This window comes from Ursus arctos, unplaced genomic scaffold (assembly GCF_023065955.2).
Source record: "Ursus arctos isolate Adak ecotype North America unplaced genomic scaffold, UrsArc2.0 scaffold_13, whole genome shotgun sequence".
NCBI classification, from domain to species: domain Eukaryota; kingdom Metazoa; phylum Chordata; class Mammalia; order Carnivora; family Ursidae; genus Ursus; species Ursus arctos.
The window spans coordinates 67626428-67650521 of NW_026622797.1; the positions used below are offsets into that span (position 1 = coordinate 67626428).

The 24094-nt window shown below is 35.5% G+C and overlaps 1 protein-coding gene across 3 annotated transcripts in view; it reads left to right on the forward strand.

Moving 5' to 3' along the window:
- RNGTT (RNA guanylyltransferase and 5'-phosphatase) overlaps positions 1–24094 on the forward strand; it is a 316627-nt gene that overhangs the window by 27025 nt on the left and 265508 nt on the right. For 2 of the 3 annotated variants that reach the window (XM_057311201.1, XM_026511830.4), the window contains exons 5-8: positions 10131–10206; positions 11509–11749; positions 22452–22561; positions 23778–23879. In XM_057311201.1, coding sequence (XP_057167184.1) covers positions 10131–10206; positions 11509–11749; positions 22452–22561; positions 23778–23879 — 529 coding nt within the window. Of the gene's footprint in view, positions 1–10130; positions 10207–10449; positions 10566–11508; positions 11750–22451; positions 22562–23777; positions 23880–24094 lie in introns of all 3 variants that reach the window. The other variant, XM_057311200.1, reaches the window with a different exon arrangement.

Sequence of the window (24094 nt, forward strand, 5' to 3'; positions counted from 1 at the left end):
ACATGGGAATATATGCCATACAGTATTGTGATGTATATGTGCGTATATATTTACACATTCACAAGAATATATATAACAAGTACACATATACACACATATATTTAGGTGTGCAACCAGAAGATACACAGCCTAAAATAGCATTGTGGCCTTTATTTGAGTGACAACTGTTTTCTCATTTGAGAGAAATCATTGTAGGGGTAAATGCTAAATGTACTTGAAGAATTCAAAGGAGGGTAATAAGTCTTAGCATTCAGAAATAGATGTCGTGTTGTTAGAAAGATTAACAATACCAGGTTTAGGAAAAGAAGTTGACCCTTGTTATAAATTGTCCAGTTGTATTGTTGGAATTATTTTTATATAGTTGACATATTTAAATCAGTTGCAGTTGACATTTATTCTTAATGTCCAAATTGCTCCAACCTGGGGCAATGGGAGCCCCTTCAAGTTGTTTTCTGTATTCTTTGGTATCACGCATTGCTCTTTGATGGTTTCCTTGTTTCTGGCACATGATGTTTTCCAGACCTGGAATCAGTTATTTCTCTAAGGAGATTGGTTCCCTTTAGTGGTTCCTATTTAGAAAATAGTGTTTAGAGATAACCTTGGTGTTAAGAGACCATTCCGTAATTAAACACATTAACATTTCTGCAGTTAAACATATGAATATTCATTTACACTAAGTGGGAAAAATAGCCTATAAATAAATGTTACATCAGTTCAGATCAGGTTTTGTCCTCAAATGATTTACCAAAACCTTAATTTTTTTAGAACTTTTTTTTTGAAATTATAATTACAAATAAGAGCTTACGGAACTATAGTGCATTCGTTTGCATGTGCAGAAGTAACTGTCTTGAGAATAAGAATTTTGTGGATGGGAGAAATTTAAAAAAAATCTTTGTTAAAAGAGAAGCAGCTGATTTCTTGGTAAATGATAACTGGGTTTATAACTGATGCCTCTAATTACTTTAGGTGTTTCCAATTACGACTATTGTAACAGATTTGTGAATATGTATTTTCATGAGTAGCATATGTTATTTTGGTAAAAAACTTTTTTTTTGTTTAATAAAAATATTTAAGATAACTTGGCATATAATAAGTTCTTAATAATTGTTAGTTTCTTTTTTCTGTTCTTATCTTTGCTGCTCTTTTAGACCAGGGTGTTTCAACCTCAGCACTATTGACAATTTGGGCTGGATAATTATTTCGGAGGGCTCTCCTGTGCTTTGTAGTATGTTTAACAGCATCCCTGGCTTCTACCCACTCGATGCTAGTAGCACGCCACCAGTTGAGACAATGAAAAAAGTCTCCTGACATTGCCAGATGTCCTCTGGGAAGAAGCACTGATTTAGACTGATCAGATAAGTTTTTTCGATCCTAAAAATTAATTTATCTGACTAGTGAGATAGAAAGGAAACCATGTATGTTGAAATCAGGCTTTATTTGAAAAGATAGGTTGCCACTAAGCTTTTATAAATCACCTCTTCCAAATTTATATTTATATATCCAGGATGTATGTTTCTATTGTTATAGCTCATCTTTCTCTCCTTTTGCTGGGGAGATTGCTTCTTCTCTCTTTCTCTCTTTTTTGAAAGATTTTATTTTTAAGTAATCTCTACGCCAACGTGGGGCTTGAACTTAAAACCGCAAGATCAAGAGTCGCATGCCCTACCTACTGAGCCAGCCAGGTGCTCCTGTTTCTTCTCAACTTGATTTTTAAAGAACTGTGGTTTCCCCTAATACGTATATTAGTGTTAATATTTTTTGACATGCTGTGTAAATTTATTGTATTAGCTTACCTAGAAAATGAAGACAAATTTTAATAAGAAGTTGACTTAAAATAGTTAATAGTGAGCCATCTTTAGATATAAACTCTGCTTTACTTGCCACTAGGTGGACCCATTCTCATAATGAACTAAGGAAAACTGAAAAATGTTCTTCCTTTTTTTAAACATTGAAGACCTATCATACTAAACTTGTAGTTAATGGAATTTTTTTTAAAGAACAAATGTGTGATCTTCCATATTTTTCTGCAGAGATTTGCTTTGATGAAGGTTTTTATAACTATTATCTTACTTTAAAACTCCAGTCATCTGTTAATGTTTTGAAGTATAATAAGACTGAAACTTTATGTATTTGTAATAACAAGGAATATTAAAAAAACTGTGGTACTTCCTTAGTTTATATTTCATCACATGACTTGATCAGTGCATTAGCAATTATTCTTACATTTTCTATTCATAAAAGTATCTTGCTAGGGTAAAAATTAGAATGCAAAACAGTAATGGTTTAGGTGAGAAACATATTTACAGTTAGAATATTTGTTGCTTAAATTGGTCTGAAATGTAAAGAAGAAGGAAAATATACATGGTAGGTTTAGGTTCATGTTGTGCAAAAAATTCTCTGCAGCTGACTTTGTAATTTTTGAGGCCTCTTTTCTTAAAAAGCAATGGAGATAATGGAATTTATAGTTTCATGATTATAGCCATTTATTTCTAAGGGGTATCTTTTTCTGTTCAAGGTTGATCTCTATTTTTTCTCTTCTTTAAGAACTTTATTTCAGTTGTATCCTTGTTATCAATTATTGTCAACCTCTGTGATTTAACCCAGGTCCTTCTCAGCCTGTAAACATATCTAAGTCTCATATTGAATGATACTCCCCCTGCCAAAAAAAAAAAAATCCCACACATTTCTTCTTGTTTTATATTTCCCTTTCCTCTTCCCAGCTGATTTTTTGAAAGATTGATACTTGAATTCACTTATCTCCATTCACTACATTGCAATCTGGAGTCCTCCCCATGCACTCTTAAACAAATAGTGACTTTCATTTCTAATTTTTCTGTGACATTTAAAAAGTTAAACTGTCATATCTTGAAACTTTCTCTTTTTTTTGTTGTACATGACTCCATGTTCTCTTTGTTTTCTTGACCTCATGGCAGTTTATTCTTAATCTTCTTTATAAATAATTTTCCTTCCTTACTTATTCTCAAAAGGTTGGTTTTCCTCAGATTTCATTATTAAGTTTGTTCTCTTATTTTACATGCCCAGTCTTAGTGATCTTATCTATACCACAGACCTCTTCCTTAGTTCACTGTGTGTTGATTATTTTTTAATCTGCAGGTCCAGCCACACCTCTCCGTGAAGCTCTTTGCTATTTTTTCCAAATACTTTTAAGTCCCAAAAGAGCCTTAAACTCATCATCACCAACTGTACTCATTACCTCGCCTATAAGACTGATGTAAACTCCTCTACTTCCTAAGCTAGTAAATGGTGCCGCTGCCCACTTAGTCACCCCATCAGAAACCAGAGACCCCTTTTATGTCTTTTCTCTCAGTGTTGACAGTCAGACCCCTCCGATTGGAGATTATGCCTTAAATGTCTCTTCAGTCTGCCTCCCCTCATTATCCCTATCACTATGACCCTTGTCACTCTGACCCTTAGCTCACACATTAATTACTGGGGTGGCTTCCTTACTGTGTTTCTTGCCTTCATTGTTGCTGCCTTTCTGCCTTCTGTCGAGCTGCCTTTGGAGCGGGCTATTTATTTTTTTAAACATTTATTTATTTATTTATTTTAGTAATCTCTACACCCAATGTGGGACTTGAACCCACTACCCTGAGATCAAGAGTTGCATGCTCTTCTGACTGAGCCAGCCATGTACCCCTGGAGTATTTTTTAAAAACATGATAATTTTATTGCCATGCTTAAAATTTTTTATTTTTAAATTTTATTTATTTATTTATTTATTTATTCTTAAAGATTTTATTTATTTGACAGAGAGAGAGACAGCCAGCGAGAGAGGGAACACAGGCAGGGGGAGTGGGAGAGGAAGAAGCAGGCTCCCAGCGGAGGAGCCTGATGTGGGGCTTGATCCCAGGACTCTGGGATCATGCCCTGAGCTGAAGGCAGACGCTTAACGACTGAGCCACCCAGGCGCCCCATGCTTAAAAATTTTTAATATCTCTCTATTGCCCTTATACTGTCTTTAGTATGGTACACAGGTTTCTTCAGGATATTGTCCTTTTCATTGCCTCCAACTGCATTTGGTATTACTTTATTATACTCTATGCTGTAGCCATCTGATTAATTTATAGTTTGCCATATGTGGTGTTTTGATTCATACATATTTTTATTTGTGCAAATTACCCGTCTGTAGTTCCTTTGTATCCTTGTTAATTGGGTATTGTTCATTGACTAAGGTTTTTATTCTAAATATTAATGATTATTTATTTACTGTGAATGTAGAAATAGGTGATTTGGTTTAAGTTGATTGTGACTCTAAGATACTGGCTTTCAGTTGTTTTTTTTTTAAGTAGCAAAAATCTTTTTTGGAAATCTTACCCTGTTACGGAAATGAGATGAAAATGATACTTTTATTGGTATACCTTTAAAAATGTATCAAATAAAAATGTATCAAAGTTACATTTTTGATAGTCATTTGCTAAAAACAAGTATTTTGGAATGTGTTTTAAAAGCCAATTGCAGGGGCGCCTGGGTGGCGCAGTCGTTAAGCGTTGGCCTTCGGCTCAGGGTGTGATCCCGGTGTTCTGGGATCGAGCCCCACATCAGGCTCCTCCGCTAGGAGCCTGCTTCTTCCTCTCCCACTCCGCCTGCTTGTGTTCCCTCTCTCGCTGGCTGTCTCTGTCAAATAAATAAAATAAAGTCTTAAAAAAAAAAACCCAAAAAAACCCCCCAAAAAAGCCAATTGCAGACTTATATCAGCATCTCAATTTAACGTCTAGATTTTTTCCTTTTTTAAAGATTTTATTTTATTTATTTATCTGAAAGAGAAAGACACAAGCAGGGAAAGGGACAGAGAGAGAGGGAGAAGCAAACTCCCTGCCGAGCAGGGAGCCCAAATGCGGGACTCGATCCCAGGACCCCGAGATCATGACCTGAGCCAAAGGGAGATGCTTAACTGACTGAGCCACCCACGCGCCCCTTACTTTATAATCTGGTTTTAAAAACAGTCAACCTTGTGATGAACTGCATTCATTTAAAATGCACAGTTTAATTATGTAGATAATCATGAAACGACAACCAAGGTTCAGAGCATTTGCAGTTTATGTCCCTTTCTGTCCATCTTCTCTTCAATCCTTAGTTGTAGATCGGGCAATCACTTTCTACTTTCTGTCACTATAGATTAATTTGCATTTTTTAGAAATTGTTTTATTGAAATATATTTGACATATGACATTGTGGAAATTTGAGATATACAACATGTTAATTTGATATATTTATACATTGTAATATGATTGCCATTGTAGCAATAATTAACACCTCTATCATGTTACATGATTTCTCTTTTTAGTGTTTGGAATAATTAAATTGTAGCTTCTCAAGTTTGATGAACATAATACAATAGTGTTGTCTATATTCACTATGCTGTGCATTAGATCTTCAGGTCTTATTTACTACTCATTGCAAATTTGTGCCCTTAAATAACTGTGTCCTGTAACAACCCCCCCCCCCCATTTCCTGGTAACCACCATTTTACTCTTCTGATTTTTCGAGTCTGGGTTTTTTAGATTTCATGTATAAGTAATAGCATATAGTACTTGTCTTTCACTGTCTGACTTATCTCCCTTATTTAGCATAATATGATCAAGGTCCATCTATGTTGTTACAAATGGAAGAATGTTCTTTCTCCTGGCTAAGTAAAGTTCCATTACACCCCCATACCCCCCCCCCCCCACACCTCATGTCTCCTATATTCATTCATCCACTGATGGTGCTTAGGTTGATTCCATATCTTGGCTATTGTCAGTAATGCTGCAATCAACATGGAAGTGCATATATCTCTTCAATATCCTATTTTCATTTCCTTTGGGTGTATACCCAGAAGTGGAATTGCTAAATCATATGGTAGATCTATTTTTAATTTTTTGAGGAACCTCCATAATGTTTTCCAAAGTGGTTCAACCAGTTTACATTCCCACCGACAGTGTACGAGAGTTCCCCTTTCATCACATCCTTGCCAGTACTTACCTCTTGTTTTCTTGATGATAACCATTTTAACAGGTGTGAGGTGGTACTGTGGTTTTGATATATATTTCCCTGATGATTAGTGATGTTAAGTATCTTTTAGTATACCTGTTGGCCATTTTGATGTCTTTAGAAAAATGTCTTTTGAGATCCTATGCCTATTTCTTAATTGGCTTGTTTTTTTTTTTTTTTTAATTTTTTGGTATGCATTCTTTATATATTTTGGATATTAGTCCCTGGCTTGATGTATGGTTTGCAAAATTTTTCTCCCATTCTGTAGGTTGCCATTTCATTTGTTTATTTATTTGGGCAGAAGCTTTTTTTTTTTTTTTATACTTTGGTTGTTACTATTTAATTTACTGTTATTTGCCAAGAACTTTTGGTGGAGAGGTCTTGCCAGGTTCTGTGATTCTTTTTTTTTTTTTTTTTAATTAATGATTTTTTATTATATTATGTTAGTCACCATACAGTACATCCCCGGTTTCCGATGTAAAGCTTGATGATTCATTAGTTGCGTATAACACCCAGTGCACCATGCAATACGTGCCCTCCTTACTACCCATCACCAGCCTATCCCATTCCCCCACCCCCCTCCCCTCTGAGGCCCTCAGTTTGTTTCTCATAGTCCATAGTCTCTCATGTTTCATTCCCCCTTCTGATTACCCCCCCTTTCTTTATCCCTTTCTTCCCCTACCGATCTTCCTAGTTCTTATGTTCCATAGATGAGAGAAATCATATAATAGTTGTCTTTCTCTGCTTGACTTATTTCACTTAGCATTATCTCCTCCAGTGCCGTCCATGTTGCAGCAAATGTTGAGAATTCGTTCTTTCTGATAGCTGAGTAATATTCCATTGTATATATGGACCACAACTTCTTAATCCAGTCATCTGTTGCAGGGCATCTCGGCTCCTTCCACGATTTAGCTATTGTGGACATTGCTGCTATGAACATTGGGGTGCATATGGCCCTTCTCTTCACTACGTCTGTATCTTTGGGGTAAACACCCAGTAGTGCAATGGCTGGATCATAGGGTAACTCAATTTTTAACTTTTTAAGGGACCTCCACACGGTTTTCCAGAGTGGCTGTACCAACTTGCATTCCCACCAACAATGTAGGAGGGATCCCCTTTCTCCACATCCTCTCCAACAATTGTTGTTTCTTGCCTTGTCTATTTTTGCCATTCTAACTGGCGTAAGGTGGTATCTCAGTGTGGTTTTAATTTGAATTTCCCTGATGGCTAATGATTTTGAACATTTTTTCATGTGTCTGTTAGCCATTTGTATGTCTTCATTGGAAAAGTGTCTGTTCATATCTTCTGGGCAGAAGCTTTTAAGTTTAATGTAGTTTCATTTGTTGATGTTTGCTTTGGTTGTTTGTGCTTTTGGTGTCATATCCAAAAAATCATTGGCAAGATCAGTGTCAAATAGTTTTTTCCCTTACATCTTTTTCTGGGGTTTTATGGTATTGGGTCTTACGTTTAAGTCTTTGATCCATTTTGTGTTAACTTTTATGAATAGTGTAAGATAGGGGTCCAGGTTTATTGTTCTGCATGAACACCATTTGTTGGTGAGACTGTCATTCCCCATTGAGTGGTCTGGGTTCCCTTCTTGAATATTAGTTGACCGTATATGCAGGAGTTTAATTCTGGGTTCCCTAATCCTATTCCATTCTTTCCCTGTATGTCTGTCTTTATGTCAGTACCATACTGCTTTTAATCACTACAGTTTTGTGGTATAATTTGAAATCAGGAAGTGTGATACCTCCAGTTTTGTTATTTTTCCTCAAGATTGCTTTGGCTATTCAGGGTCTTTCATGGTTCCATACAAATTTTTGCATATTATAGACTTTATGTAAATAAAATTTATATATGTGGCCTTTTTTTTTGTTTTTTGTTTTCTGCTTCTTTCACACAGGTTTTGAAATCATCGTCATTGTATTTATTAGTAATTCATTCATTTTTATGGCTGAGTAGTAGTTATTGAATGGATATAACACGTGTATATCCCTTCACCTGATAACTGACATTTGGGGTGTTTGCAGTTTTTGGCCATTATAAATAAAGTTGCTATGGACATTAATCTTTATGTATATCTTTGCACACATATTCTTATTTTTCTTGGGTAAATAACTAGGATTAGAATGTCTGGGTCATTTGATGTAGGTGTATGTTTAACTTTTTAAGAAATTGCCAAACTGTTTTCCAAAGTGATTGTGTTATTTTGTATTTCTGCCAGCAGTATCTGAGGGTTTCAGTTCTTCTACATACTCACTTACATTTGATATTGTCACTCTTTTTGATTTTAGCTATTTTAATTAGTATATAGGGGATTTTAGTTTGCATTTTCATGATAATGATGTCAACTGCCTTTTCATGTACTTCTTGACCCTTTACACGTATTCGTTTGTAAAGTGTCTTTTTAAATCTTTGGCCCAGTTTTAAAAATATTAGGGTGTTTGTTTTATTATTGAGTTGTAAGAGTTCTTTATATATTCTGGATAGAAGTCCTTTATCAGATATACATAATGAGAGTATATTCTGTGGCTAGTGTTATATTTTTCTTTCTTTTTTCTTTTTAGAGGAAGAGAGAGCGGGGGAGGGGGAGAGGGAGAGGGAGAGAGAGAATCTTAAGCAGGCTCCATGCCCAGCATGCAGTCCGATGTGGGGCTCAATTTCAGGACCCTGAGATCATGCCCTGAGCCAAAATTGAGAGTTGGGATACTTAACTGACTGAGCCACCCAGGTGTCCCCTGGTGTATTTATTTTCTTAATGACATCTTTCAAAGAGCAAGCATATACCATTGTGAAGTAGCCCAGTTTATCAATATTTCCTTTTATTTTATGTTTTATCTAAGAAGTCTTTTCGTACACTAAGGTTGCAAAGATTTTCTCCCATATTGTCTTCTAGAAGTTTTGTAATTCTAACTTTTAGTTTATGTATATATTTGATTTTGGTTGCCTTCTATTAGGATGCTTCATATACAAAGAGAAGAGTAGTTTGTTAAGATATAGTCTTAAATGGCAGGATATCTTTCCATTAAAGAGGTAATAGGAAAAGCTTCATTTCGAGTTTTGCAAGAGAGTGACTTAAGTAATGTTGTCATGTTAGTAATGTCAACCAAACTGTTTTAATTACTTTTTCAAAGTAGTTGAAATGATTAAAAATGCAGTCATTTTGGAATTTATGAAGCTCATTTGCAGCTTTTCAAAAATATAGAGATAGGACCACACTAATCTTGAATATGTACTGAATTTTCAGGTTTTTCTCCTGAAAGTTTATTTTACTTTTTAAAAAAGATTTATTTATTTATTTGAGAGAGAGAGAGAGAGGTGGGAGGGGCCGAGGGAGAGAAAGTCTTAGGCAACCTCCATGCATAGCACAGAGCTGGATGTGGAGCTTGATCTCAGGACCATGAGATTGTGATCTGAGCCGAAACCAAGAGTCCGATGCTTAACTGACTGCGCCATCCAGGTGCCCCCTGAAAGTTTATTTTAAATATTATAAGTTAATGTAAAGATATTGTCAGTTGGTTTCTAAGAGAACTCCATAGTAGTTTTGTTTTTATTGTACTGTATTACCGTCAGTTATTTTCTAGATCCAATCAAGTGTTGTGTGTGTGTGTGTCCATCTTTTAGAGTTGTGTGTTTGATAAAAATACCTTCTTATTTAAAGTGCTTGAATTCCTTTTCTTTTCTTTTTTTCTTTTTTAAGATTTACTTAGTTATTTGAGAGAGAGAGAGTGTGCACAGAGGGAGAGGGAGAAGCAGATTCCCCACTGAGCAGGGAGTGCAATGTGGGGATCAGTCCCAGGACCCTAGGATCATGACTTGAGCCAAAGGGACACGCTTAACTGATTGAGCCACCTAGGTACCCCTAAAATGCTTGGAATCCTTTAGTTTTAAGAGATATCTTTAGACCTTAGAGGTGATTTGTAATCAGTATATACTAAACTTCTTGCTAGTGAGATAAATTAGATTTTAAGAATTAAACTGACAGTTACTGATAGTTACAAGAGAGGGCCAAGTTTTTAAAAATGTGGTTTTTTAAATAAAATCATTAAAATGTTTTGATTGAAGGTTGGAATTTTAAAGTGAAATGTGGCTTCTGAAGTGATATATTAATTTTAAACCAAAGCTACTTTATTTTCTAGGTGTTCATTGTACCCATGGTTTCAATCGCACTGGTTTCCTCATATGTGCCTTTTTGGTGGAGAAAATGGATTGGAGGTATTTGTTTCTTGTTATAATGGAAGAAGATTAGTAATTGATAAAGAATTTTATTGATTTTTTTAGTTTTAGCTTTTTATATTGCCAAATTTTTGGTGAAGTCCTGATTAGTAGTATTTAAAGTGCTTTTCATTTTAGACTTGATTAATCTTAGAATATCATTTATTACCTGGTGTTTTGTACTAACTAGCACTTCAGTTGAATGTTTATGGATTTTTATATACTATGTATTTTCTTTTCCAGATTTTGTTCACATATTCCAGAATTATCAGAGACAAGTTTACTCAATTTTTATTTTTCACCTTTGGAAGTTACTTTTGTTGTTATTGTTCTTTTTTCTTTTTCTTTTTTTTCTTTTTGTAAGTAAGCTAGCTCATGCCCAACATGGGGCTTGAACTTCTGACCCTGAGGTTGAGTTGCATGCTCTACTGACTAAACCAGGCAGATGCCCCTTGTTCTTTTCATTTTTAATAATACCTTTTTAAAAATAGCTGTTGAATATTAGGAAAAACTTGTAATGGTATATGGAGGAGGTATTTTTGGGACAGTTACTCTCTATGAACCAATCAAGCAAGCATGTCTTAATTGAAGTGCCTTTTTAGATCCTGAGAGATTAGAACCTTTGTGGCCTCACATTCCTGAGTGAATGGCATATTACTACCTGAATTTTCTTGTTTACTGATTGAGGATCATTATTTTTTTTATAAAGCCTTTCACACAGTAGGTCCTTCTCTAAATATAATCAGCTGAAGTACGCATATGATTGTGTATTTCCCTGGTTCACACACCCTCTGGTTCTCTACTGCATGCTCTTCTAGCTCTGCCTTTCTGGCCTTTGAGCTGCTTTTGATAGTGACCCCAGACTCCTGTGTCAGCCTGTGCTTTAGCCTCTCTCTGATGACCTTTGCTCTTATTACCGGGTCTGTTGAAAGTTCTTAAAAGCTAGCATGCTTTTATTTTTATTCATACTGCTATTCACATTTCTTTGATTTCCCTTAGAGTGAGATCTCAACCTTCAAGGTTTTATTTAAATTTTTCACAGACTTTCCCAGGTCTCTTCTGTACAGTCATTGCAGCTTACCTCTAGGGTTTAGGGATTATTAATGTACCTTATATTAAAGCTGTTTCAGAAGGAATTTGTCCTTTAATAGATTGAATGCCTTGGGCATGGGGAATATGATTTGTCCATTTTATAAACCTATATTATACTTCATTTGGTGCCTGAAGTAGAATGAGTGAGTTTTGATAAATCTGCATAAATTAAGAGTAGTGAGGAAATTCCATGGTGTTTGTTTTCCATAGTATTGAAGCAGCAGTTGCTACTTTTGCTCAAGCCAGACCACCAGGAATTTATAAGGGTGATTATTTGAAAGAACTTTTTCGTCGCTATGGTGATATAGAGGAAGCACCACCCCCACCTCTGTTGCCAGATTGGTGTTTTGAGGATGATGAAGATGAAGATGAGGATGAGGATGGAAAAAAGGAATCAGAACCTGGGTCAAGTGCCTCCTTTGGCAAAAGGCGAAAAGAACGGTTAAAACTGGTAATGTTTAAAAATATTATAGTCTTTACTTATTTCTTCTGCAAGCTTATTGAAATTTATGTGTTTGTTTTGCTAGATTCTAAAGTTATTTCATTCTGGCTGTTTCTAAAGATTCTTGATAGCCATGAGTCTGCCTTTTCTGTGGGAAAAGCTTGTTAATAAGTTTATTTTGTTTTTGATTCTTAGGTAAACCAAAGAACTCTTACATATTAGATTGAGAACATATTATTTTTTGCAAAGTATTGGGAGATTCGAACTACATAGTGAAATTTTTACTGATGTTTTACAAAATTGTCACATAGTTAAAATAACTTTACATATAAATTCTGCTCCTTCCCATGGTTGGTATTTTCATGTTTTCTGTAAAATTGAACTGAGAAGATTCTTCTATGGACAACTCCCATTATAAAAGTCCTAACAATAGGAATTCTCTTCTTGGGAAGACAGGAGAGATGCTGAGAAGAAAAGTACTGATGGTACTTGTACATACACAAATATGTGGGATAGGCCAAAGGGAAAAGTTAGGGAAAGTGTGGAGATTATTAAATGTTAATGAAGTTAATTATTAAGGAATGTGGGATATCATAGTTGAGCAGTAAAGATTACAGTGATTCATAGGCAAGGAAGAAAATGCCTTGATTTTATGTAAATCAAGTGATACAGTCATTTGGACTTTCTAAAAAAAGTCCTTTGCTTGAAAAACATTATTTTAATATGTATTTGCAAATTTCAAATTTAAGACTTGAGGCCACTGAAAAATGTTAATTGCTTCGAAACATAGAAATAATTTAAAAAATAACTTATTCTTAGTCTAACTCATTGATTACTGAATCACATACCTAGAAAAATAAGAATCACATTCTAAGGAAAGGCTAATAGGATAATATAACATAGCATAGATGACTACTTTCTTATAGTATCATTTTTGTAAGGAAATTCAACTCTATTTTTTAAGAATAACATTAACCATGAGCATATGCTAATGTGTTTTTGCATTACAGTATAGTATTTGAATGTGTAAAAGAGTTTAAAGCAAAGAGTTACTATTTTGCAAAATGTGCTAAAAGTTTGCCGGTTTTTTTTCCCCCTGCAGAAAAGGTCTTAAAAATGACATTTATTTTATAATATCAAGTACCATTAAATCTCTGTAGTTGCAGATGAGCTTCAGCAGCATTGAGAGAAACACAGCCAAGATGGGCATGTTTCTTTAGGGAAAATAAAGGACGTTTAAAATAAAATCCCCAATCTAGTTTCTTCAATTTTGTTTTGTCAGTTACTAAGAGGAGTGTTTTAAAAATTTCCCACTATGGGGGCACCTGGGTGGCTTAGCTGTTAAGCGTCTGCCTTTGGCTCAGGTCATGATCCCAGGGTCCTGGGATCGAGCCCTACATCGGGCTCCCTGCTTGGCAGGAAGCCTGCTTCTCCCTCTCACGCTCCCCTTGCTTGTGTTCCCTCTCCTGCTGTCTCTCTCTGTCAAATAAATAAATAAATAAATAAATAAATAAATAAATAAAATCTTTAAAAAAAAAATTTCCCACAATGGGGGCACCTGGGTTACTCAGTTAAATGTTCAATTCTTGATTTTGGCTCAGGTCATGATCTCAGGGTTGTGAGATAGAGTCCCTCTTTGGTCTCCATGCTGGGCATGGGGCCTGCTTGGTATTCTCTCCCTCCCTGTCCCCCTCCCCCTCCCCCTCCAAAAATATTCCCCAAAATGATTGTGGATCTATTTCTCCTTCCAGTTCTGTCAAGTTTTGCTTTATGTATTTTAAGGTCATAGTATTTAGTTTATATAAATATGTGTAAAGGATTATTACATCTTAACTGTGTCTTCACTTTTAGCATTAAAAATATCTAATGTTAGTATGATTGATTGCCCAAACATTCTTTTGGATAGTGTTAGTATGGGTTATCTTTTTTCTGTCCTTTTGCTTTCAGACTATTTATCCTTTATTTAAGGTACGTCTCTTATAGGCATTGCATTGTTAGGTTTTGTTTATCCAGTGAATAATTTTTGCCTTGTTGGAGTATTTGGTCCATGAACATTTATTTTACTGATGTAATTATATTTAAAACTTATGGTCTTACTTCACCTCTCCCCATCCCCATCCGCCGCCTCATATATTCTTTTTATCTTCCTTTCTTGCCTTCTTTATGCTTAATTGTTTCTGTATCACCCCAAGCCATTGCTTGTTAGTTATACATTCTTTTACTATTCTGTTAGTGGTTATCCAAGATTTCAGTATGTATCTTTGACTTGTTAAAGTCTGGTATATATTAGTACTTTTGCCACTTTTTTAAACAGTGCAAGAATCTTAGGACCTTTCGTTGTATTTACCTCTCCCTGCCTTTTTGTTATTGTCTATCATAATTCTACAAGTATTTTATTTTATTTTATTTTATTTTATTTTATTTTTTTTAAAAGATTTTATTTATTTATTTGACAGAGATAGAGACAGCCAGCGAGAGAGGGAACACAAGCAGGGGGAGTGGGAGAGGAAGAAGGCAGGCTCCCAGCAGAGGAGCCTGATGTGGGGCTCGATCCCATAACGCTGGGATCACGCCCTGAGCCGAAGGCAGACGCTTAACTGCTGTGCCACCCAGGCGCCCCTCTACAAGTATTTTAAACCCCATAACGTGTCATCATCATCATCATCATTTTATACACCAAATATTCATTAGACAAACCCACATGTTTATCTTTTCTGGTGCTCTTCTTTCTTTCATGTATTTTTGTGGTTCCATTTGGATAGTTTTTTTTCTAACCAAAGAGTTCTCTTTAGTATTTTCTTTATTGTGGGTCTGCTGTAACACATTCTCTCAGTATTTTTGTAAAAAATGTCTTTTTCTTGCCATCATTTTGAAGAATGTTCTGGGTATAGAATTTTGGGTTGGCACTTTGAAGATATCATTCCATAATCCATTTCTATTAAGAAGTTGCTTCTTTGAAGCTAATTTCTTGTTGTTTTTGATTTTCAAAAATTTTACTATCATGTTTCTACTTGGAGTTTTCTTTGTGTTTATTCTGCTATTTATAGTGATTCTTGAATCTATGGATGGATTTGTTGTTAGTTTTAGAAAATTCTCAGCCATTATCTCTTCAAATACTGGTTCACATGCATTCTTTTTCTCTTCTGGGATTCACCTAATAGACTTTTTTCCTCCCTTCTCCTAGTGTCTCTTATGTTCTTTTCTATATTTTCTACCCTTTTTTTTTTCATTTTTCAATGTGGATCTTTTCTTCTTAACCTGTCTTCCAGTTTACTAATCCCACTTCAGCTTTGTCTAAGCTGCTGTTAAATTTATCCATTAAGTATATAATTTCAGTTATTTCACTTTTGGAATTTTCATTTGAGTTTTAAAATAGTTTTTAGTTCTTTGTTAGAATTCTTCACCTTGTCATTTAGATTTTTAAATTTATTAATCCCATTTATTTTAAAGCTTGGGTCAGATAACTAATGGATGTGAATCTCTTCTGGATCTTTAGTTTTTCTTCTCGTGTCCTTTTGATTTCTAGTCAGTTGTTTCTTTTTTGGCATACTTGCGTATTTCTGCTTATTAGACATTATGTATGAAAAATTGTGGAAATAATTTGAGACTCTGCATCATGTTTTCTTCCTTCAGAGAACATTTACTTTTGTTCCTATGTAGGGTTAAGAGTAGGACATCTTAACTCAGTCAAGGATTGAATTGTTCAGAAACCAGTCTTCAGTTTTGGGGGGCTGGTCTCTTTTTGGTTCAACTTAATTCCTAGAGAGTGTAGCCCTTTGGGGATCCTAACTGAAAGCCTGGAGAAATAAATAGGACCCTTCCTCCTTAGTGGCTTGAAACTCCAGTTTTTGTTTACCCATTCCTGTGATATTGCTGAAAGCTGTGTTCAGCCCTTTTAGCCTCTTACCTGCCGTTTTGTAAACAGTGCCTGTAGACAAATCTGTACCAGATGTGCAGCTCACCTCTCTGGGTTCCTTTCCTTCTGAGTTCTTGGCCCTTCAAGCCTTTACTACCTTTCTACTTCTCAAATAGGTGCTTTTAACATTTTGTCTAGCTTTTTCTCATGGCTGCAGAATTGATCTCAGTAAGCTAGCCTGCCATTGCCAAAAGGAGAAATCTTTCCTTCTCGTGTTTTGGAGAAAGCAGGTAGGTTTGATTTCAAAGTGGTTAGGTCGTTTTTTCCTCTTTTCAAATCATAACTCGTAAATTCTAAAATTGTTAAATATATTTTTTACTTAAAAGTAGTATACTTAAAGAAAATTTGAAAATAAAAGAAACTGCTTAAAATTCTTCAACTTTTGTGTTACTACTGGCATTTTGTCATCATGGAAGAATTTCTTCCCATTTACTTATCTAATTTAAAAGTGTACACATGACATAAAGATCAGTTTTCTTTATAAAATAAAAATACAAACATCTAGAAGTATATAGAGTAAAAAGTGAAGGTCTTTTCATTCCCACTGCAACTGCTCTCTACTTTTTGGTAGTTCTTCTAGATACTTATTTTTCTATGCATTTACATATGTATGTTCAATTTTGACCTTACTCTCTCCACTCCTTTTTAATGTAGATGTATTTTTCTGCAGCTTCCCCCTCCCCTTTTTTAACATGGGTATCTTTTCTTAGTATATTTTTAACTACTTCATTCTTTTTAGGTAATTCTGGAAGAGACACTTTATATAAAGCAAACAAAATATTTCTTTGCAAGAGGAGAGAAGATATCAATCCATACAATAGTGACAGACTATTATGAAAAAGAACCAATTAGAGATCTTGGAAATGATAATAAAAAAATCCAGCAACCCAGTTAGGTGGGTTGGATAATAGAATGAAGTTAGCCATAGAGGAAATTATCAAGCTGGAAGATTTAGCTAGGAAATGCTTCCTGGATGCAGCACAAAAGGACAAAGAAATTTGAAAAATAGTTTAGAGTTAGGTAGTGATTTATATGAATGACTTAACAGTAATTTAAATGTCACAGAGGGGACACGTACAAGGATTATATTTTCTGTAATGCAGTAGGGCCAGGTTAGATTAGTGATTTTAAGAAGCTAATGGGAGGTGAGAAAATGGCAGAATTGGGGGCTCTCACTACCACCCCTGCTTTTGGAGATTCACTAGGACTCAGCATATAGTTGTACTCACAGCCAAGATTTATTACAGTGTTGTACTAAAGATATACAACTGGATCACAAGGGAAAAAAGACAAGTGGAGTCTGGTGGATTCTGTATGTAGGCTTTCTTATGCTCTCTTCTTCCGATGAGGGGTTATACAGAGCTCACTATCTCAGCAGCAGTGAAGATACAGCAGCATGTGTGATGTTCCTGCCTAGGGAAGCTCATTAGAGTCTTAGTGCCCAGGTTTTTACTGAAGGCTGGTCACGTAGGCAGCCTCTGCATAGTGTATACCAAAATTTTCCAGATCCCAGAAGGAAGGCATTTGTTCAGCATAAGCTTTATTGTTTGTACGAATAGTCTAGGCATGGTGAATCACCTTTATCAGTTGACTAAGCATTCTAAGAATCTTGTTCCCAGATGCCAGTCAGGGCCAACCTTGTACACAGTCCTGCTATGTTAACTTTTTTCTGCACGCTAGTACCGAATGTTCATTCAAGTAGTTTAGTTATGATGAAAAAGGGAGAGTGAGGTTAATTGCTTGATGCATATATAGTCAGAAAAGGCTTTTTGGTATGGAATGAACTCCAGAATATTTATTGCTTGTGTATAAGTGGCTAGTAGAATCAGTGACCTTGGAAATAAAGGTTGGGGAATAAATGATACAGCGATGTCTGAGGAAGTGAAAGGGAATGGAGTTCAAAAGCAGATGGAGAAATGGGTCTTCAGTAAGTGTAGGGCAACCTCATCCATTGCACTGAGATTGTGATTTTTTCCTCAGTGAATTTCAGCTGCATATGTGTGGGAGTAGAGAAGACGAATGGTAGGTTGATACAAGGTTGGGTATACTTAGTATGGCTGTGATGGAAGGACAAAAGATTGAGGAGTTCTGTGGATATCAGGCAAAGAATAATTGAAGTAATCAGCCATAGAGTCTAGGCTGAATAGGAAGTAAGGTCAGGATGGGGGCTGTTAGCCTGTGAAAAAAGAGGGGTGAAGGGATTGTTAGAGCATAGTTAGGGTAAAAGAGTTAAGCTGTTTAATCAAAGAGGTCAAAGAGTGGTATGTTGGCTTTTGAGTATTGTGGTTCCTCAATCAGCGTGAGTTGAATTGATGAATCAAAAGGTAGAGCAGCGTAAAGTGTTGATGGTATGGCCATGTGGCAGGTTGTACAAGTTAAGCAAAGGTGATGGTTGTTGAAAATGAAATTACTGAACTGTGAAGCGTAAGTCATTTGATGTATCAGATTACCTGGTGGATGTTGATGTTACCAGTGTAGTGATAGAAGTTAGCACAGTGAGAAATACTGTTCTAGATGGATGTGGGGCAATGACCAGAGGTCAGTACACGAAGAATAGAGAGTTTTACTACTTTGGACTCTCTGGTTGCAAGCAGCAGAAATTAACTCCAACTAGCTTAAATAATAAGAGGAAATTACTGTGAGAGCATGAGTAGGACTCAAACCCAGAATATAGGCAGATCTTAGGAAGAGACTGGAGCCTGGGCCTGGAAAGCTATTTAGAACCTAGTTTCTTCTCTTTCTTATTTTCTCATCTTTGCTTTTCTCTCCTATTTCTGTTTCTCTCCTTTTGTGTCATATATCTCACTAGCTTTGTCTTTCAAGACTGGCTCTTTGTTATTCCTTGTTTATCTGAGAGCTTATAATTATCCTGTATTTTCTGAGCTTACATGTTGTAATTTTAGCCACACGCAGCGACTCTCTGAATCCTAATGCCAAGTTACCAGAAGAGAGAATCTAGTCGCTTCACACTGAGTTAGTGGTTTGCTTATGCTCCAGACAACTTTGGCTGGGGTGGGACGTTATCTTGTAATGTCATATAACATGGCTGTTAGGGTCCCATCTTTGTGGATGAGAGGGCAGCTCTTAATGAGAGCTGTTGTGCCACCAACCACAGTGGATGTCTCCTCTACCACAGTCGAGTGATATAGCTGAATGGAGTTAGTCTAAATGGAAATGGAGGAGGAACTTTTGAAAGAGGCCAGGAGAGCAAGTGAAGATATAGGAGAATGGTTTCCACCATGGGACTTGGGCAGTGGGAGAATGAGCAGCTTTTACTTAACAAAAGAAGTGGTCTCCTTGGTGGAGAGTTAGCTCTTAGGACACAGGGGATGGGGTATTCATGAAAAAGTTTGAGCTGATAGGGACGGTTATTTATGAAAAAAGAGATTCCAGGGTTTATATTGAAACTCTTTGGGAAGGTGATTGGTGATAAGATGAACCAAAGAGAAGGGGCTCCAAAGCAGTGAGGATAGGACTGTCAGAGAGGAAAGATGACTGGTGACTTGATTTTGGGTGTTGTCAGCAGTATGGTTGACAGGCATGAGAAGTATAGATATAAGTAATTGGCAAATTAGTGGTTGGAAAACTTTCATTTTTCTGTGATTTCCTTCTGAGTTGAAGATAGTTAACAGAGGCAGTCCAAGAGTGACTAATTTTTATAGCTCCATCTCAACACAATGAACTTATTTTGGTTTGAGGCTTTATTTTTGTTAGAGTTCCCCTTTTCTGACTCATATTGATATGGCTATGATTTGAAGTGATGAATTCTGGTAGTTCCATTTGGGTTTTTGACAGTTGCACATGTCCTGTACTTGGCCTTCACATTCCTGACACCTTTCCTCATCTTTTGAGTACATGCTATTATTGATTTGGAGGAGTATGACTTACAGTTATGTTGCTCCTTTGAATCGATGTCTGGGATCATCTCTTTGAATAAAACTGTTAATGCATTTTCTTCATTACTAAAATATCCTTGTTATACATAACATACATACTTGCTCACTCATTCTCTTTACACACAAACCTTTTACATATAATTTGCTCGCCCCCATCTTCTGTAACTGTTTTCTCAGTTTCCCTTTAACTGATCACTGATTAATTTTGTCCTTTTTGTAGTAGCCATATGAATTTCTATTTTAAGCCTGGTGCGACTTCTGTTAATGAAATACACCTCTTTCATCTTAAGCATACGTCATCTTCCTTTCATTTTTGATATTTCTTTATTCCCACAAACTGAAAAGGTAGTTTGTTAGAAAGTGAAAGTAAAGGGGCGCCTGGGTGGCTCAGTCGGTAAAGCATCTGCCTTTGGCTTGGGTCATGATCTCAGGGTCCTGGGATCGAGCCCCTAATTGGGCTCCCTGCTCAGTGGGGAGCCTGCTTCTCCTTCTCCCTCTGCCTGCAGCTCCCCCTACTTGTGCTCCCTCTCTATCAGATAAATAAATAAAATCTTAAAAAAAAAAAAAGTGAAAGTAAATGTCATTGACTTTGAATCTCAATTATAGTATGTTTGAAAATCGTTCCAGACCTAAGACATAGCTGTTTAGATTTAGTGATACTTTTTGAAATTACTATGTAATTTTGAATAATATAAAATATTTTTGTCAGAAGAAACTTGTAATGACAGTGAACAGCAGATTCAGTTGAAAAGTTACTAAATAGATGGGACGCCTGGGTGACTTAGTTGGTTAAGTGTCTGCCTTCAGCTCAGGTCATGACCCCAGAGTTTTGGAATTGAGCCCCACATCGGGCTCCTTGCTCAGCGGGGAACCTCCTTCTCCCTCAGCCTGCTCCTCCCCCTGCTTGTGCTCTCTTTCTCTCTCTCTCTGAGATAAATAAACAAAATCTTCAAAAAAAAGTTACTAAATAGTATTTGTGTATAAAGTGTATCATGCTTACTGTTTTTAATGGGCTTATTTCTACCATTTTCTACTTAATAATAATTACTGCAGAAGAAAGTAGGGGAAGATCCAGTAAGAAAGAAATGGATGCGTTGTAGGAAAGATGAAGGAAGAAGAAATCTAAATAGATGAGAGGCATTTGCTAGATGGTTGGAGTTATCTTTTATAAACACACTTAATAGTTGTTAAATATGTACTGAGGCTCAATATTTATTCTGTTAAATTAAAAAATATTTAGTTTGTTCAGCTGCATAGAATTATTAAAATATTTCTGTAGTAATATTGTGGGAAAGCACTTGGTTGAATGTTGATCATATTCCAATGTTTTAGTCCTTTTCATTACTTGTTAAAAAAGAAGTAGTGTTTATGTTTTTAGGAATAATTTATGCTAGTTGCCTTTGCTTTTCAGAAATTATCTTTGATTTCTTAACTTCCCTCAGGAAATACATGCTCATGAGTGAACCTTCTTCATGTAAAACTTAAAAAAAAAATCCTATTCTATTAATACCTTCAGAATAAAGATGCTGAATATTGAACTCTCTGAACACTTTCTCTTTTTAATTAGTATATACAGGATATAACTTTATAAGGCTGTTGCAGTTATCTGAGTAACTCAGTTACTAAATATACTAAAAATATCTTGTGAACCTGGTTCTTTTTCTCTTTCTTTAGTTATTATATTTAATGGTTGGATGGTTCTAAAGCAGAAATTGCAGTGGTTGGTAAAAAGAGGTGATGGTGTAACATGAAAGAAATGGTACTCCTTAATCCTTTGGCTCACAAAGTCTTTAAAGTATGCTTCTTTAAGGAAAACAGAGTTGACGACATATAACTATAAAAAGTAATTCAGAATTAGGGGAAAAAGTAGAGCTAGTGTCTGCTGGATTGACTCAGGACTCTTCTAGATTTGACAGGGACGTATGTGGACTAAATACTGTGTTCTTTTTTTTCCTTCCCAAGTGGCTCGAGTTGCCAAATCTTTGCCAGAAGGTTCATCATTGCAGCTTGTAGACCATATTTTTTATTCCTTAATTACATTAACAGCTAGAGTTGTTTTATGGATTTTTCTTGAGACCGATGCCAGCCCTTTTATGGATCTGAAAGTAATTGTAGCATGAATCTAGACTGTATTTTTAGTCTTTAAAATTTCCAGGAGTGTTCTTTATTTATTTGATATATAAATTCTCCATCTGCTTCACTTCTCTGGGATATTTTAAGAATAGGCTTGCTATGAAATACAGTAAAACACTTTATGTAGTTCTGAGTTAAAAAATTTAGATTAAAAATTCAGTGATGAGTAATAGTGTTTGTTACATCTAATGACTATAATTTAGCCGTTTTGTCTACTGATATACTCTTATTCTAGTTTATGAAAGTATCTATTTTGTGGGTTTATCCCTTTAAAATCCATACTCTATCAGTGGTATAGCTCCTCTCTTTGTCCCCAGTTAGAATCATTAGTGAATGGTATAGTGTAGACCTGGGTTCAGATTCCATTTTTATCGCCTGAATAAATTACATTCAGTCTCATATACTTATTTGTAAAATAAATATAATCTACGTTTTAGAGTTGTTACAAGGATTAGAGAAAATGTTTGCAGAATGTCAGATCCTCTGCCTAGCTCTGAGTAAATGGTAGGCAAGTTATTATTGCTGACATTAATAAGTAGTGTCCATGGAGTGCTTTGACAATATGATATAGACATTGAAAAGTATATGATGGATTAAGGAAAGCAAGTGTACAGTCCCAGAGGGAGTTTATAGAACTTTCTGGAGCAGACCATTCCTGTTTCATATATTTGCAGACTTGTGAGAATAAGCAAATATATCTCTCAGTCTGGTCTTTGTAAATAGATTTTGAACACTAACAATATTTTTCTTTTCCTTTTATCTTAAGGGTGCTATTTTCCTGGAAGGTGTAACTGTTAAAGGTGTGACTCAAGTAACAACTCAACCAAAGTTAGGAGAGGTACAGCAGAAGTGTCATCAGTTCTGTGGCTGGGAAGGGTAATAAACATTTTCAAGTTTTAAATAAAACATACTTGTACTCTGCAACTTTTAACATTAAAGCAAACATTGACTTAGCTTCTTTGTTCCTTGAAGATTGAATATTTACCTAGAATGCTTACGAAGATATCAAGCAAGAGTTTATCAGGTTTTTCTCAAGACCAACAATTGAGGAAAAAAACAAAAACAAAAAAATTAGACTACTAGACAGTTGAGTCAAAATTAGATGACTCAAACATGTCTTCCTAATGGAATAGAAAGTTATTTTTGTCACTATCTAGTATTTTTTGTGTGTGTTTGATTCTGTTGCTGATTAATGTTTGGTTGCCCATATCATTTTACTAAGGGAGAAGAAGTGGGACTTGAAGACTTGAATGTACCTCATTTTCCAATTTTTTTGTCATCTAGTTTTCTGAAACCTAGGAGAATCAGCTTTAATTATATTTTGCCCCCTACCATGACTTGAAACTATTTATCAGACATTTCATGGGAGGGAATTCAGGAGAGTTCACCGCTCTAATCTTCTGCTGTCAGGTCTTTGTCTGTGGTCATTTCTGTTGGTCATTGCCATCCGTGGCAGAAAATCGTACAGCTAGAACAGATGAAACAGGATTGATAATTGTTAAAAATTCCTAATATAAAGAACTTTTTGACTGGGACGTACAAATGTTAGCCAGAAATAATTTTAACTAAAAGATGAAAATGATGATGAAGTAATATTGATTTTAGTGTTGTGCTAAGCCCTTGCCAGTGTACTTTAATCTCCACCTGTATTTCTCGTGTTTTGTCACTTCTGGGTATCTTTTGAGCAGAAATTTGCCAACCTTGTGGAGTTATGCCAAGTTGGTAGAGTCATGATGGAGGAATATGGGGTCTAGAATAATGTAAGATAATTAAGGCAAGCAAGATTTAAACTTCTTCCTGAAGTAGAAGATTTGTAAACATACCTACTTTACTATTAGGTCATGAATATTAATATTTCAAAAGCCCAATAGTTACAGTATATAGTGGCAATTAGAATCTTGTTAACTGGAGTCTGAAATGTCTAGAAGATAATGTTTTGTTAGTATCCTTGGGAATGCTGATATTCCAGGTGGCATTAATCTCATGATAGGGAGAATGTTGTGATAAATGTGTGACTGATGTAAGATTGGTTTAAGACGTATTGCTTTGGATGGGTGCCAGCCATAATAGTAATAAAATGTTCTTCTTTAAGGTCTGGATTCCCTGGAGCACAGCCTGTTTCCATGGACAAGCAAAATATTAAACTTTTGGAGCAGAAGCCATATAAAGTAAGCTGGAAAGCAGATGGTACTCGGTAAGTTAGACTTCTAAATAAAGTTATACAAATAACTAATGCTTGAAGAATACTGCTCTGTTGTTAGATAAGGTTTGTACTCTTGGGAGTGTGATTTTCTGACTTGAACAGCAAAATAATCATGTTTCAAATATCATATAATTTTTGTTTTGCTAGTATTCTTAGTTATGTAATTCATTTTCTCTCATTCTGCTAAATTTTTGGTTTCAGAGTTC